General features: G+C 40.0%; 1 protein-coding gene across 1 annotated transcript; it reads right to left on the bottom strand.

Moving 5' to 3' along the window:
- Positions 1 to 108: 108 nt before the first annotated feature.
- On the bottom strand, positions 109 to 14437 carry LOC130145576 (melanotransferrin-like). Its single transcript, XM_056330533.1, has 17 exons — positions 14309 to 14437; positions 11673 to 11833; positions 10440 to 10539; positions 9193 to 9375; positions 8559 to 8721; positions 8390 to 8454; positions 7556 to 7713; positions 6325 to 6511; positions 6007 to 6155; positions 5697 to 5787; positions 5304 to 5372; positions 4845 to 5027; positions 4413 to 4569; positions 3599 to 3681; positions 2195 to 2379; positions 1620 to 1806; positions 109 to 809 (listed from the first exon to the last, which is right to left on the bottom strand). Exons 1-17 carry the CDS (start codon positions 14358 to 14360, stop codon positions 760 to 762), a joined length of 2223 nt encoding a protein of 740 aa, XP_056186508.1. The 5' UTR covers positions 14361 to 14437; the 3' UTR covers positions 109 to 759.
- Between the last annotated feature and the right edge of the window lie 3298 nt (positions 14438 to 17735).

Genomic DNA, 17735 nt, shown 5'->3' with positions numbered 1-17735 from the left:
ATTAAGTAATGGTTGGAGTCTTTGGTGAGAATGAACATGCATTACTTCATCCTGAGGCTGCAAGCATCCATTTCTGTTGGCTATTAGACGCCTTAATATGTTCATTAGTGAGAGAAAAATGTTTTTATTTACTGGTATAAATCCTTCATTAAAAAGGCAAATACTTCTTCCCAGTTAAAAGCAGAAAATACTACTGATTCTGATGGCAATTACATATACAATTTATAGCATATATATGTATTCAGCAAGGACTCTCTAGTTGCAACCAAAATTACGGATATAGGAGGACAATGCTACAACTACCAAAATGTCAGTTGATTGGTTTTTTGCATGGAAACAGTTTATAGGACAAGCAAGGTAAATTGCTGCCAACTAACCTGTGCCACTCATGACAGTCTGTATTTTAGTCCATGGTATTGGCCCTGCTATTTCCACAAAACTGCTAATTTCTCCGTAGTAGGTGAACAGAATTGCTGATCCTAGTTCTGTCCTGTGGGTTATGCAGGCTGGCCTGTGCTTTTCATGTGATGTGATGCTCCAAACAAGAAAGGGCTGACATATGGGTAGTATTACATTATCATAAACATGAAGTCTGCTTTTAAAAAAAAAACAAACAACCAAAAAAAAAAAAAGAGTATCCAGCATAGATTTCTAGAGATGACTGTTTCCTTGCTAAATTGCTTTGGGTAGGTTCGATTTGCTATTTCCTTTTTTTCAGTATTGATGGTGATGTGCCTTGCAAAGCCTCTGTCTTAGCCATCAGTTCAATGAGGATGCACAGATGTCCTGTTTGCAGAAGTCCAAGATGCCTACAAACCATCAAGAAAGTATACACTTAAAGATGCTAGCAGCTTTAAAAATAACAAATTCTTCAGATACTATTCACTAGAAACAGCAGAATAGAGGTCAAATTCCCCTTTTGAATTTCAGTTCTCTAACAACTTAGACTCAGAAGTCTAATTTACTGTGTAATCTTAATTTACTTCAATACAGATTTTCAGATCCCAAAACAGCTTGATGCTGGCTCATGGACAATTTCAGTTTTAGTGATAGCCAAATGCATACTTCATACATCTTTCAGTGGAAAATAATGAAAAAGCCATCCCTTAAATTTATAAAGGTTTTGATCTTGAGTTCTCTACTGTGCTCTTTTTAAGAAGGAAATTACCTTGAGTTCTCTACTGTGCTCTTTTTAAGAAGGAAATTACTTAATGCATTTTGAGGTTAATTCAGGAATTAGATATAAAATTTCTTATCTTCTTCTCACGTTTGGCATATTGAAATGAACGTTATATTCCCTTTTCCCAGAACTGATCTTTGGAACTGAAGGGGAAAATTTCAGAGTGGGAGCAAAACAGTCTTGTTTCAATAACCTCATATTTGCTCTAAAATGTATTAGTTATTCTGTTCCTGTGGAGCTCCAGTTTCAGTGCTTTTGGATCGGAGTTGTAAGAGGCTCTAAAGGAGCTCCAAACACAGTACTCCTTGGAAAATTGTTAGTGACAGGATTATGTAGAACATACTTCTCCATTCAGTCTAAACAAAACGGCAATAGCTATGCACAGAAGGCTGCCTGCTTTGCATTTTTCTGTATCTCACAATCAAGAACTTGACTTTACCTGCAGGTGTACAATTAAACACTGATTCTGCCAGCTGAAAGAAGGACACTCCAAGAATTTCCTGATAGCTCATGTGACTTGCATGGACAAGGTACTGAGTGGTATCTTTGAAAAGCAGATCACTTTCACCATACTTCCATGACTGAAAGAGATTGAATTCAGAATCCAGTTTGCTTCCCAGAGATTCCTAAACAGAAAGGAAATAAGTTCCACAGTTGGATCACAATTGGCAAGGCTAGGCTGGTGACCCTCAGTTTTACAGCAAGATCTAGCAGAAAAAATGTTCCACTTTCACCTAGCACTGTCTTTCTTTGTACAAAAAGATGCAGTATTGCAGCAGCAGATTTCTCAGCAAAAGTCTGACCACTGCAGAATGGCAACTGCTGCCAAAATGCCCTTTTAGAGAATCCAAATAAATATTTTCTCAACCTCCTATGCACATTCTTAATTCTTTTATATTGGACCTGAAGGCACTTTATGTATTTAGCATATAAAGCTTTGATCTTGAAAGGGTTTTCAGCAGCCATATATAACAAGTGATAACATTATAACTTTTTCCTTGTAATATATCTTACCTGGGATTTCATTAGAAAGTCATAGATTTTAGTGACAGTAACTGGTCGAGTCATGACTGTGCTGGGGGGAATGGGGCCAAGGTTACAGCCTGCCCATTCTGTGACCGCAGCACGTGTTCCATCCGGACACAAGAGTTCAAAGTCAATGGGGGTATAACCTTTTGCCCAACCAGAGCTGTCCAGATCTGAAAAGATTAAATGAAAGTAAATCCTTTTAAAAAATTAAAGTTGAAGGCAAGGTGACTCTCATGCAAAACATTAAAAAATTGAGAGGAAGAAGTTTAGCTAATATGTTCAAAACAAATGCAGCACGCTATGTCGTCATTTATTAGGAACACATAAGGAGCAGGGTAGTGTTTTCACGGAGGAAACAGGTCAGTGAACTTAAGCTGAACCTATCAACTAAAAATTAGAATAATATCAAGGCATATGAACAGCTTATCATGCCTTATCTTCATCTGTAATCAGATTGCTTTCTGAAAAGAAAGTAATTCAGCCTGCATGTCCCTTGCTTCTTCAGACAAACTGCTCATCGCTGCATGAATTCCTGTGGTTTTCCAGGTTCTTATACCTCCACCTGATTTTACGGAGATTCCTCTCTTAGAAAAGTCTCTCCTGTTTATGAAATTGCCTAAAATAGAATTTCAGTGTGCTTTATCAGGCTGAACAAAATGGGGATTCCCTCTCTCTTCAACTCCATGCAAAGGTAGCATTATTTTGGTTGTTGGAGCAGTAGACATAATGAAGGGATTTAAGCTACTGTAACTAAAACAATTTTCAACAAAATCCAATTGCTAGATGGTTGCTAAGATCAGTATTTCCCAGAGAAAATTAAATATTTCATAGTGTACTAACAATGTTTTAGGAACTGTGAAAGGCAAAACAACTTGCAGGTTTTTTATCTATTAAGGTATTTGGACTGTTCATTCCGTAAGTGCCTGTGAAACAACATGAAGAATTTGCCATGTCATGATGAAGGCATAGAACATCTGCCAGCACAAACAGCCCACAGCATTGCTCTTATCTGCTATCTGAATTCCTGAAACTTTGATTTAAAAAAAAACAGGTACATGCACTATGGCTGCCTATGGAAGAAGGTCTGGTGGGAAAAGTCACTTGCTTTTTAAAGCTTTGAGCTTTCAAAAAATAAGTGCAGTCTCCAAGGATGGTTATGCTCCCAATGATTCTTCCTCTTTCCTCTCTAAAATGGAACAGTATCTGAATTTGAGCTTTATTGGAGCACCTACTTGAAGGAAGGTTCTTGCAATTTTCCAGCCACAAACACACCTTCACGGACCTAGATTAAACCTGCAAAAGCTGATCCTCATGAGTGATGGTCCCTGTGTGGGAAGTAACTGACACTAATGAACATTCTCAAAGGAAAAGAGAGTATCTGCATCTCACTCTGTATGTTCTGGAGTAGATTAGAATGTTCCAGGAAAGCTACATCTCCGAAGCTTCTTCCACTGGGATTGCCAACTAGGCACCTGGTGCAGGGAAAAAAAAACCCAAGATATCAGAGACAGCTGCTATATAATGACTGACATTTGGATAGTCCTGAAGCTAAACCAGGAGCAGCTGGAAGTATCCCTCTCATCTGTACTTACACGGTTGTTATATGGAACAAGTTAGTGGTGTTAGTATAGATCTCAGTGGAGAGCATTCACATATTTCATAGGACAATCCTTTACATCCCTTAAAGCAGCTCCCAAGCCAAAGTGTGGCACAATGTCTATGCAGCCTCAACTGTGCCTAGCCATGAAAGAGAATGTAATTCAACTAAATGCATTATATATATTTTATAAGAGTGCTTTAATCTTTCATATTCTTCTCTGCCTCTGTCTTCAACTATTTTTTTTTAATATCTTCGGTCTATTTAATTACCTCCTGTACCTTACACTGCTCCTTACCACATCACTTCTGCTCTCTGACCTTCTAACTGTCTTTCATCCCTTCTTTTAATGAGTCTGTACCAATGCTCCAAGCCCTGCATGTTTGGAAGCATTGTCTTGCCCTGGAAATGGTTTCATGACTGTTTTAAATCAACAATCAGTTGAATGTTCCCATAGCAACCGCAACCAAAACAAAATACATGCTAGCAGAAGTTTATACAGCCAGTTGCTTAACAAGACCAAAACCCCAAACCTCCAAAGAAAACAATCAGCAAAATAAGCAAATTCTAGCTATTGCTCTGCATTTCTGACTGACAAAAGCTTACCTGAGTGCTCCCATATTGCCATAGTAATGTTCGTTGTGACCTGCAGCACATCTGCTAGATATTCGAGCCCCTTCCACCTCACTGTCTCCAATGCACACCTTGCACAAGTTTCCATCTGCTCCTGGCATGCAGCCCTTCCAAAAGTAGTTCTGATAAGCTGAATAAAGAAAATTGAGGTGAGATTAAGGCAAGGTATTCCAAAGCCTCTTCACACAAAAGACAGGAATAGAATTCCATCCTAATAGCTAGCAAGGAGAGGGCTAAACAGTGTGAAGAATAGTCAGATAGGAGGAAGAGCTGCTTCAACACCCTCTGAGACTGCAATCATCATTTCCTGATCAAATCCTCATGGTGCCATCTCCATTTTACTCCCAAATTTGGGGTTTCACATTTCCATGGTCTAGCCAACAGGTAACGTAGAGCAGCCCTTACCAGAGCCAATGTCACAGATCTCAGTATCATTCTTCAGAGCTCCCACTGTGTATCTGGAAAGAATCAACCACCCTCCAGGACTATACAGGTGACTGTGGCAGGATCTCTTTCCCTTAAGGTTATGGATGTTGATCTGTTTGGTGTTTTTCTTAGCTAGGGCAACAGCATAAACAGGTGGCAATGCTGTAAAACAACAACAATAACCAGTTATACCAAGGCAATTAAGTATTCCAGACAGGTATAACCCCCCTCTTCTCTCCCTCATCCTGTCAGGACATCTTCAGTTACAGTACAGGATCTGCATTCTTTGCTTAGCCACAAAGCTCTTGTCCTAGCTGCCTACTGAACATGCACAGGAAATTATTTCCCAAAACAACATGCAAATACATTCCTACATAAATCCTAGAGGCAGCCTCAGGAAAATCTAAACTTTTCGCCTTCTCAAAGTTGTTCTGTTACCTTTGTGCTTAAGATGAATTAGTTTCCCTGATTTCTCTGTGCTCTCAGCAGCTGGGACACAATCTCCCCCTGGAGAGGAGAAACAACCATTAAGGATCTTGTCACTGCTGTCATTCCTATTACATGGCAGCACCCCATTAAAAACCTTGCAGTCCTCTTGAGCTATGTCAGCATCTCTGTCCCCTTTACATATATATATATGTAAAAGAAATATAACAAATAGCTAGACCAAATGCTAAATCCAGTTAGTGGAAGAGCTAGGAAGAGTATTTGGACATATATATTAATTTCTGCTTCCATCACAAAACATCACAAACTGGGGAAATTTAACTATATTTTTAATGGTAGTTTTTTTATTCCCTCTCTTCTTTCTAAGGTCACATGAGCACTCACCGTAACATTCTACAGCTACAGGCACCAATCCACACCTCCCTGCAATGTAGACATGTGTTGCATCCAGGGTGACTGCATCAGCCTCACTACTCTGCCAATAGCATCAGAGAAAATAACAAAACCAGGATTGGCATGAATTGCGTAATCAAGCAGTTGTACTTCCCTGTTGGCTGGAAATTCCCCTAAATTCCCTCTCATTCCCACCAGTTCCTTTAGTGTACAAGCTGTTTGTCCTCTTGTTCAGCTCAGACAAGGACATACACACCCTGTGCAGTCTTATCATATACTCTGACCACAGGGAGTCCCCTACCTTGATCATTTCAATGCATTTGGTCATGGAAGTTGCTTGGACACAGACTAATGGATCAGATTTGATGCTCAGTGCCCACTCCTCACATTTGCGTAGCTCAGCATCACTGATGCAGCACCAGCGCACAACACTGTTATCCAAAGAGCTCCCTGAATGAGAAGGAAGGAACACAGTGAGACCATATCACCTATGCACCAATCTGTTCTCTGTTAAGGGGACATTTAAGTCTATGCGCTTGTGCCTGGCTGGGAGGAATAACATGGAAAGACAACTTTTTCTTCCCTTTCCTTAGCTACAGCCCTTTGGAAGGCTTCTCACCTTCATGGCCTAGTCCCTTAAGGAGAGCTACATAATCCAGACCAAGGACATAGGCAATCTCTAGCTGGTCCTCGAGAAGTTGCAGGTGCTGAGTGGCATCTCGGAACAGCAGGTTCTTTCCCCCAAAGGGTCCTGAGGTGAAGAGTTCAAATCTGGCTCTTTCCTTTCCTTTTCGCCCAAAGAGGCGCTAGGACAAGAACAAGACTTTTAATTGCAACAAATCTTCTCATCTTTCCAGTAACAAGCAGCCTTATCCTTCCCTCCCTTCATATCAATGGTTTGTAACACAGTACTCAGGGTTCCATCACACTGGGACAAAGCCCACAGATACTGCAGCAAGTGGATGACCCCAGTCCTACAAGCATTATATGATTCACTTTTCTGAAGAGTTTTTTTCCACCTTAGTTATTCCAATTTATTGGGCTGTGCTCAATGTCTGCTACCTTGGAAAGACAACAGAGGGAGTATTGCTGAGTGAGAAACATCTATGATAAAGATCATTGCAGTAAAGGAGTGCACAATATCTTGTGCTTTATGATGAGGAAGTACCATATGCAAAGCAGCTCTGTTCAGCCTGATGATACTGGAAGAGAAGAAATCACTGAAAACCATACTGGGAACACTGCTGCACGGCCATTGCTAGGTATGGGGGAACACAGCTAAAATATGTGTTATTAAGTGCACTGAAAAAGGCATATGAAGATCTCTCAATAAAGAGGTTTTGTACAATTCCTATCTACCACAGTCTGTGTGACTGCACAACCCAGCCCACTAGGCTGAATTAGTCAGTGTCTACTGGACTATTTTAAGGCCTGGATGACTTCATAAATTCTTCAAATTTGCATTTACATATGCATTTCAGGTTCAGCTTCAGATTCCTGGATGTCAAGGTAACGGATACTATTTATATATTGAGAAAAAGAGAGGAACAAAGGTGAACACTGCCTGAACCTATGTGTCTCCCTCAGCTACATAACGGTCGACATAAGTTCCAGGGCAGGATGAACATACATCGTTAGCTATTTTCCAGTTTGGGTGTTACAGCATCTTTCCCTTCTTTACTTATTTATTCCCAGCCTTCTACAGAAGAACACTTCAGAGAAAAGTAAAACCTTCTTCCAGAAGCCAATGCAAGATACTTCCCCCGAACAACCAAATTTTAGTACTTTGTTCACACTAACTATAAATTTCTCCTGTGTCTGGAGATATACAGCTTATAAGATCCACTCACTTGGATCATGCTAAGAAATTTGTTGGTAATCTTCTGGAAGTTGTGGCGGGTGACGATTCCACGGCCAGGTCCCTTGCCCAAGTTACAGGTGCTGTATTCAGTCAGCTCAGCTGTAGTCCCATCGGGACATAAGAGTTCATATTCCTGTTGTTCTGAGTCTGAAACAATAGGATACTCGTGAATCTATGAAGTGAGACATGACCTAGCAGCAGGCACTGCAGTAGAAGGTAAAACGTTTTTCAGAGGAGGTTGTGCAAAGAGCATGCAAGCAGCGCAGTGTACCAAGCACACGTGGAAAACTGTCTTTGATACGCTTTTCATGTAACAGAGGGACCTCAGCCTGAGGTGCTCCAAAATACTCTTTAAGCTGTACCCTGTAAATATGTTTGTTTAAAAATACTTACCTGGAAAAGCTAGTGCTAACCACCTTCAAAAGTGTTGCTACAGAGCTTGACTGAGTTTAAAAATACCAAACAGGTATACAGGAACTGCACATTCTAGCAGCTCAATACACTGAATTCTAAAAGGATTATCATAACTCAGGCAATGCAAATGCTGACATCTGATTCAGAGACTTTAGGCTAAAGAAATCACCTGTATAAAAACATCTGTCTACTCCTATTCTAAGAATCTCCTGTGAGCAATTACTGCTCACTTATTCTTTCCTCTTCTTTTCCTTTCTGACTTGTGTGGAGAGCCAAGAAATACCACTGAACTGCTTAGAGAGATTGACTTTTCCCTGGAAACAACACAAATATAGGTATATCCTCCAAACTTCTGTGCAGTAAAGAGCACAGCCAGAGTTTAAAAGGAATCTGAGTTCTTAAGAATTACCTGTGGCACTTGTAATTGTTAGATGATCTAAAAAGGCAACATCTGCCACTCCATTCTTCAAGCATCTGTAGAAAGACAAATGCCATCCCATTAACATCACCTGGCTTTTCTTCCCACACAAGTTCTTTTTCCATGAATATAAGTTAAGTACCAGTGTCACAGAGCTCACCTGAAGGCACCCTCAGAGTCATAGAAGGGTTCGTTACTGCTGGTCTCACAGAAGTGGTTCTTATCTCTGACATAGGACTTTTGTCCTTGGCAGAGAGCACACAGTCGAGGAGCAGCAACACCAACTCCAGGGATGCAACTTGCATTGAAATACTCACTGATTACTTCAGATGTAAGGGGGAAAAAAACCACCAAAAAGAAAGAAAAATAGTCAAATGGGAAAAAATGGAAGAAGGAAAAGGGGCCAAGCATATTGTGGACATAGCTAGGACTATGGTGCTTTAAAACGAATCAGCAAATGCAGCTTCATTGTCTAAACTTCAAATTCAAAACATTTGCTGGAAACAGAGTGATCAAATTTTGCTTGTTTAAAACCATCTTTGTGTTGGTTAGATATTGCAAAGATTTGTTCCCTGTTGCATAAAGAAGACGAAGATTTCCTGTTTCGGTAACAGTTCTGCTGCTTTGAGATTGCTAGAAAAGTTCTGAAGAGAGCTAAGAGCCAGTATCAAAAACACTCCAAGAGGATATCTCATCCACAAAATCCCTTCAATTTCCACATAGCTCAGTTCATTCTACATCTGCTAGCATTTCACTCACTTTTGCTGAGGGCAGAGGCGATTCCCTTCACCCACCTTGGCTCAGAGGCTGTGCTTCATCCCAGGAAAGATCATTTCTTGCAAGGAGAAAGCCAAGTGGAATATTCCAGCCTGATGTCCATCTGGCTCCATTGTGGCAGCTGCGTGCACCTCGTAGCCTTTGGATATCCAGAGTTCCTCGTTTGGCAATCGCCACAGCAAACACACAATTTCCTGTGACTGGACAAAATATGTTTCAGAAATAACTAAATCCCAATTCTGCAGCTTCCATCTGTGCACAGGAGTTCAACTATTTCTGTGAACATGGCAAAGGAAAAAAATCACTTCAGCATATGAAACACAGGTACTCATGCCAGGAACTTTATCATATACTGGCTACATGGCACCTTGTCAAACTGAGTGATGCAAGTGATGTGCAAAGCAGAACATAATAACCTGGTGGAAAAGGTTTACAGATCATCCAACTCCATCATCCAATGCAACTGCTTCTCAAGAAATCTGAACATTTGTATCACGCTGTTTAGGTATTGCAATGGGAAGAACTCCTATGTCTTATCCTCAGAACATACCTACCACCTGAAACATATCCGTTCCGCTATGATTTCATGGTTCTTCAGCCAAAAGAAAATTTACTTCTCATACCATCCCCATACGTCTCTTCCTACATCCATCTGCTATTTTGGCTTCCTTTTCAGATTCATGTCCCACAAGTATTTTCTACTGTATGCTTGATTGTGGCTCAGACTTATTTATTCTTGCCCTGTAAGTCATTCATTGCACAGGCTGTTCAGGTCTGCCACGAATTAAGAGGAATCTTAGCGTAACAAGATTTCCCACCGTATATTCTTGTCTCTTTAGGGTGAGAAGGAGAAAATTAATTCATGAGAAAAGCTAATCTCTTAAGGGACCTCTAGTGAATGTTCAGTTACACTAGCAGAGAGTATGGTATAAGAGTTGACACAGAGGGAATAAAACCCTTCTTACTCCCTACAAGATGTAGAACTCCAGTACACCAGTGCTATGGGCAGGGGTAGATACAGTCAGTTTGTCATAGTGACAGTACCACAGGCAGAAAGGCTACTAGATACAAAGCACCACTACTACTTTATTCATCATCACTAAGTATTTTGGAAACAGTTGTTAGTCACCTCCATACTCTTCTAAAGTCAATGAAAATGTATATACTTTTTTTCAAGAATTCTTAAAATTCTTGTGCCTTTCACTGCACAGAAATTTATTAGCCAAACGGAAGTACAGCTTATTCTTTTGCTTCATGAACCTACCTTGGTCATAGACCTCCTTTGCCACCACTGTCAGACCATACAGCTTTACAGCAGAGTAAACATCTCCAGCATCCAAGGAGGCAGCATCTGCTTTATTCGCCTTGAAAACAACAGCAAAACCCTCAAAACAAGTTTACAGGGAAACAAACAGAGCAGCTTCAAGAGTAGTTTCTGCCTGAGAAGTAGTAACCAGTGATTTTTACAAGAATTTGCTTTGGTTTTAATTGAATCCCTGCTACAAAGCATGGTGAAAGGTTAGCAGTGAAGGCTGAGTTACCTTCAAAAAATACCAGTTCTTTTCCAGTAACATCGTTTTCCCCCTCTTCTTTGGGCTTTCTATTCCAAAAAACACAATTCTGATGCCAACTTAAAAAAAAAGGCAACCCCTGTTTCCTCCTACTGCTCCCACAAGACCCCAAATCCTTTTCCGAGTTCTGCTGGCTATAATATTGCCAGGAAGTGGAACTGAAGTCTATTAATAAGCATTGCAGGACTGAATGAAAACATGAAATAAATTATTCCCTGAACCAACAAGAATGGTTTTCTTAGGTTTGTTTTCCAGGTCAGATTTGGACTCCATGGAAGGAAGCTGGGACTGAATGAAAATGAAAACTGAAATTCTCTATCCCAATCAAGTTTTAGGCATGTGAATGAAATTATTCTATAGGAAATGCTTATCTTCCTTTGTCATTAATGATTTTTTTCAAAGCATATTTAGCATTATGAAAATTTCATTTCAGAAACGGTCAAATACAAGAGCTTATACTTACAAAAAGTCTGATGTCTAATTTTATTCAAATTAAAGATTTTTATATGAGAAAAGGCTTTGCTCTTTACATCAGAAAAGACTGACTAGGGGCTAAAAGTAGCAGGGAAGAAAGGGAAGAGAAAATATTCGTTATTGTCAGAGTAGGACCAAAACCCACAGATCAGAAGCAAGGGGAATGCTCTGAGCAAGTTTGAATTTAGTAGTTTGGTTTTGTCCATGTATTTCCAAGAAGCTTTTTATTTATTTCCTATAGACTGCAAGAACATCAGCTGGAGTAAAATAGTACAGCTAGTAGAATGCTCATGGGGTTTAATTCTTGCTTTCCAAGCTACCATGTACTTTGTCATATATGCAATATCATAATTTCAGCATCATTTTATTCTCCCATGGATTCTGTTTACCAGTTACTTCTTCAAAAGAGGATTTGGACTCAGAATCAGTTCAAAAAATCTCTGTGAACTCACCCTGATTTTATCAATGCAGTCATATGTATTGTGGGCTCTGATGCAAGAAATCCTAGCAAACGAATTGACAGCAAGGGGCAGCACAGCCATAAGTGCTTTGGACAGTTCAGCACACTTTCTCTGTTCTAGGTCAGAAAGGGTGCACCATCGGAATTTCTTCCCTGTAGAATCAAAAAAGAAGTCAAGATTTGTAGAATTTAGGGAAAAACCCCCAACCCTCAGTTTCAGATCTTTTGGAAGAAGGAGGTTATTTTATTTTATTTAACTTCACAAGTAAGTTGATTTTGCCCACTCACACTCACATATCCACATATTTGCAGGCACCCAAGAGATGTCCCCAAGCAGTCTGACCAGGGTGACTTTTGCCTAACATGGAGGACAATGAATGTTTGCTGTTGGAGCTTTAGCATGTCTCTTTGCTTCCTCTTTACTGACAGCAACCAATGAGTTTTTAGGTAGGTTTTCAAGAATCAACAATCATTATGCCATGAACTTTTGCCTCAGAATCTTCCTTGCTTTATACTTCATGCATTTTAGGCAAGGTTGCCATCCAGAATGAGGAAACAAAGGCAAGGACATCTTTATGGTTATGATCTGTTTTCCTGTTGGGATAGCAAGAAGAGGAATGACACTTACAATGCAGGGTAACCTTGTTGCCCTCTTCCTGTTATCAGACTGAAGTTCTTCTCCTAACAAGCCAACTTTGATGTGACCTTATCAGAGCCCAGACCTTCTAATCTTGATGTAAACAATGCATTCCCCACATCTTATCAGTTTTATTGCTCTCAGTTTTGTCATTGGTTATCAATACGGGCCATTCTTTTAACCTTCGCCCTGCTGTTTCCTCTGGTGCTTTCACACACACATAGTCCCACACATAATTTATCCGTAGCAATCTTAATATTTCTGTTACGAAGTCCAAGAGATTCAGATCTAAGCCTTCAAAACAACAAGAAATATGGAGGAAGGATGTTGACAGGGGGTCAAGTTGCTTTAGCTTTGTTGAATTTAGTTTTTAGAGAGTAGATTGTTGTAGTTTAAGCAGACAACTGGTGTTCCAAGTCCCAGGTGTCTCACAGCACTGAGCTACATACTTCGGTAGAACAGCATTTCCCACTGAGTGCTATGCTTTGGTAGAACAGTATTTCCTTCCCCAGACAAAGACTACCCAATTTTAAGTAATAAGACCCACATCAGAGCTCCAGGGTCAGAAAACCTTAGATCAGAGGAGAAATATGAATTTTTGAAGTTGGAAGAACTTCACAATTGAATGCTACTTTATAACAGACTAAACCAAACCCCTTAATCCAGTAGGTGAGGATCTGGAACTATTTGAAATTACGATGGAAATTCTGTGACTTGAACCTTCCTCTGTTTTAAAACAATGTACTATCTAAATGTTTCTTCAGCAATGACAAGTAATATGCTGGATTTCCCTCAAGATAGAGAAGTGTTTCTTCCATGACAACACCCACTATGAAAGTCAGAAACTAGGGACTATTGGGTTATTGACAATGAAGAATCATGTATTATATTGAACAGAGTATTGAATAAACATTAACAACAAAATCCTCAAAACCTTACTTTTTCCGAACAGGAAGTTAGTAAGAATTATCTTCATTGCTGAATGCCAAACAAAGAGGTTAAGTAACTTGCACAGGAACACTGTGCAGAACTGCAGCGCAACTGAACTATTCAGTTGTCAGATCTTTCCAGCTGAAAACTAAGTAACCAATTAAAAACCAAAACAAAACAGTGCCAGCAGATAGGAAGATGCAATTAGAAGTGGAGGAGAAGGTGAAACCTCCTTTTCCAGGGGGAGTCAAGGGTTTGGTTGGTTTAAATTGACTATAAAGCTGCATCTTAAGGGAGTCCAGACATACCAACAAGATTTCCTCTTTTGTTTTAGTCTCCAATTATTCCATCCTGGATGTACTATGACTTATTTTGTATTCTTTCTACTCTGAAATATATCATCATATGCATCTTAAGAAGACACTATGTATTTAAGGAGAAATATAATTATTATATATAAAAATAGCATGCAGTTATATAACTTGACAGAATCTTATACCATGCAATGAAAACCAGGACTGAATGCATAGAAAACACTACAACATCTCTAACACTGTCATTTCCAGATGTTTAAGCACTTGGCTTGCTCACGATCTATTAATATCAAGCAAAAATATTGCCTGGAATAAATAATATTTACAATTAAAACATTAAAGTTTTTATTTCTTTGAATATAGCATCAGACATTAGTACTGTATTTGTTTTTATGTTAATTCAACACAATTCCAAAAAGAACCCATTGTGGTTTCAAAGGAGAGCAGCTTGAAATAAAACTGAATCATTTTGACAGTGTTCATGAGTATGAAGATCTCAACTATTCAAAGGAAACAGACTGTCACTGAATTACTAAGAAACTAGTGTATCGAGCTGCTTCAAAACTAACAGGGTCACCATCTGCCAGTGATAAAAAAAGGAAAAATACAGGCAAATGGAAATCACAGACACAGTTCTAGCTGCAACTTCTTTGCAGAGAAGAAAAAACCAAAGCATGCGTTACAGTTTGTATCCTGGTAACCCACCCAGAGATCACCTTTCTCTTTCCCTTTCTGCATCAGCCTTACCTGAAGACAGCAAAGTGAAGATAATTAGGACAATTAAAATCACTGTCTTCATGATTACAGCAGTTCAGCAAGGATCTTCTCTCTACTCTGACGCTCTGCCTTCTCATACCAGAAATTCCACAGTGATGACCAAAGCTTCTGGAAGATAACAAAGGGGATTTAGGCATCAACAAGGATAAACCAAGACTTAAGAAAAATAACAAACTGTCAGAGGATGGTATATCCTTGTATGCAAAGGAGAAAGGGGCAGCGTCCTATTCCTATCCACAGATGGACAATATCCATGCATGTTTTGCTTTGTTGTGAAAAAGACATAGGCAGAAACATAAGCCTCTGCTTTTCAAATAAATCAGGCTTCTTGTGTTTCAAAAGGCACCAAAATGCCTTTGGGAGATAAGTAAGACATCTATCTCACAAAAAAGATACCTAAATTTAAGTGAATTGCCTGCCCAAACTACTGAATGTATCTCTCTACAGAATATTGAGGGGGTCCTCCTTACCTTATTTTTTTCACCTAATAACAGTTTGTCTACTGAGTAATTTTAAACAAAAAGTAATCCAATGACTCCCTAAGAATTCAGAACAGAACTGTGACACTGTTGACTTTCTTGACCCTTTTCATTCCATTCTAGCACAGCAGTCTCATCCAAACTGGCTTATTTACCTAACACTTAGCATGGACTATTACCTCTAAATTACTCAACAGCAACCATTATTAACATAATTAATTCTATAATAGGGGAAAAAAATTACAGACGTATATAAGCTCAGAAGTGTGCACACTGAAATGATCTGATGACGCATAAAATATTGCTAATACGGTTCCATCTTTCCTGTTCAGGAAAGAATTGGCTATTTCAAGAGTCCTGGAGAAAGTAAGCCTTTTCCTTGTTTTGTTTTGCTTTTTCATCTTATGGATTTTCTTAGTAGTTTCTCTGGTTCATGTATTTTTGCCAATACTTTTCCTAGACATCTTTTGTTGTCTTATGTACTCTTCCCTAGTGATTAAGTCCTTATTCCCCAATTGCTTCTTTCGCATTCACATACACGGATTCTATTCCTTACCTCTGTGCTTTGTAAATTCCCTCACTAGATCTGCAACATTTGTTGAGGTATTATGTTTCCCACAAATTCGATCACAGAAGGAGTTGCATTTCTCACTCCTTCCTGCGTTCCCTGAACGAATGTTCTCAAGCCCTAAGGTCTCCAATCTCTCATTTGCTAAGAGAACTGTGGTATTAATCCACCTTTTGACTCGGCTCACCTGCACAGGCCTAGCACGGCTGAGTACCCTTTGGAAAGTACGTTTTAATCCTCAGTGACTGCAGTCCATATAATCATTTGATACAATGTATTATCAGATGTTAAAACCCCCCACACACATAAGAACAAACCACATGATAAAAGTAATTTTAAAACAGTTAAAGCTCCACATATTGACTTTTAATTCCAGGGAAAAAGATTAGATCAGGACAGATCATTAATCAGTTCAGTCAATGTCAATTAATATACACTATAAACAAGTGTGTTTCATTTAACTACACCTTAACCTTTGAATCACTCCTGAATCACTTCTGGGAAAACTTGTCTGTCTGGCCCACAGCAGGGTGCAGTCAGACATCAAAGCTAATGGCTCTTGCAGTGCTTGTAGCAAAGCACCTAACAGGATCAAATCCCACCTTCTTTGAGATTTCCCTTCCTGCTAATCCTGCCATTGTGTACAGGATATATGTACAGCTCAACAACTCAGGCAGCTAATAATAATACTATTACACCAGGATGTATTTGGATCTCTGCTTAAATTTTGCATGCTTATAAAAGACTTTCCTGTATATGTCTAAGATACTTATACAGGTACTATGCTGCTGTCTGTGTGAAAAAAGCAGAATGACATGAAGGTGTTGTAGCCTTCATTTAGGCCTGGTCAGGAAAACAAACAAACAAAGTGATAAGGTCCTAGGAGAGGACCATGTCCTGAAACACTAAGTATGTGGAAACACAGCAGCAGGACTCTGGAATTCTGTTTCTACTGATTCACTCTATGAAACTACCCCACCACCACCATCAGAAAATGGTAATTAGCTACTTCCCAGTAATGTAGCATCTATGCATCTGTCTAGGGATGCAGCTAAGAGGGTGGAAACCAAATAATCTCTATAAAATCCCCTCTGTGCTGCTAGGATCCAGGCAAGGGACACCAAAGTAAGAACAGATGTTATGGCACAACCTGCCTGACATTTCACTTGCAGGAACAGCATTGTGTCTGTCCCATGTCATGTACTTCCCAGTAAAATCCCTGCCCTGACATCCCTGGTGCTCCCATATTTGTGGTCAAAGACTTACCTGACCCTCAACAGCAACACTGAAACAGCTGAACCTCAACTGCTCAGTCCTCAGCTCCCCATGAAGCAGTCCCTTCCACAAACCACACCTCCTTTTGGGCAACAGATTTGTCCTGATACTGCACCCCCTTTGTGGGCACACTTGTCCTCATACCACAAACCCTCAGGGACCACCCTGTCCTCACACTACATCCCCGGGTAAACAACCCTGTCCCCACATCATGTCCCTCAGACACAGCCCTGTCCCCACACCATATTGCCTCAGGTAAACAGCCCTGTCCCCACATCATGTCCCCTCAGAGAAACAACCCTGTCCCTACACCACATCACCTCAGGGAAACAGCCCTGTCCCCACATCATGTCCCCTCAGAGATGGCCCTGTTCTCACACCACATCACCTCGGGGATGCCCCCCAAGAGAACAGCACTCACCACATACCCCATCCCCCTTTGGGGAACAGCCTCATACCTATCCCCATTCTGTACCTCCCCTTGTAGCCTAAAATATCTTATTTTTGCTTTACTAACCTTCTGTTGGAAGATAGGTCAATATAACCTTTTGGAATATGCAGCTGTGGCCTTCTGTGTGGATAAAAGGAGGTTTGAAGATAAGAAAGTAGTAAGAGCATCAAGGCATGTTCTTAGAGATAACAGGAACAAGGACAAGACTACAAATTAGAACAAGCCAGCTCAAAACCAACATAGCTGCACAGCTCCCTAGAAGACCCCTGTGAGTATGCGTGGGCCCTGAGGGATGAAAACTATGGATCGCTGCTAGAGACGCCTAAAAGACCACCGGCTTATTTCATGGTGAATGCATAGTATATTAACATATATTAGCATATGTATGATGTCTCCGGGAAATGTAATGACTATCTAAATAGAAATCTAATGAATATATATAACTTGAAAGCTACATAACCCACACGATTTCGGGCAATGGACACACTCATGTCCACGAAAGTATTCGCATGTGTGCCCAGCGCTGCAATACGAAAGCCTACTTTCTAAAACTCCAAAACGACTCTTACGGACTTTCGCTACCGGCTTTTACAGTACCACTGGAGGAATGATCCCGTCCCTACC

This window comes from Falco biarmicus, chromosome 1, assembly GCF_023638135.1.
Source record: "Falco biarmicus isolate bFalBia1 chromosome 1, bFalBia1.pri, whole genome shotgun sequence".
NCBI lineage: Eukaryota > Metazoa > Chordata > Aves > Falconiformes > Falconidae > Falco > Falco biarmicus.
This window is presented reverse-complemented; position numbering and strand designations above follow the sequence as displayed.

Bases quoted from the DNA above. Each gene is read 5' to 3' on its own strand.
- LOC130145576 (XM_056330533.1), bottom strand. From the start codon at position 14,360: ATGAAGACAGTGATTTTAATTGTCCTAATTATCTTCACTTTGCTGTCT. The intron at 6,512-7,555 runs GTGAGTGGATCT...TTCTTGTCCTAG, and splicing joins AATTTCTTAGCATGATCCAA to CGCCTCTTTGGGCGAAAAGG. The intron at 2,380-3,598 runs GTGAGATGCAGA...TAATCTTTTCAG, and splicing joins TCTACTCCAGAACATACAGA to ATCTGGACAGCTCTGGTTGG.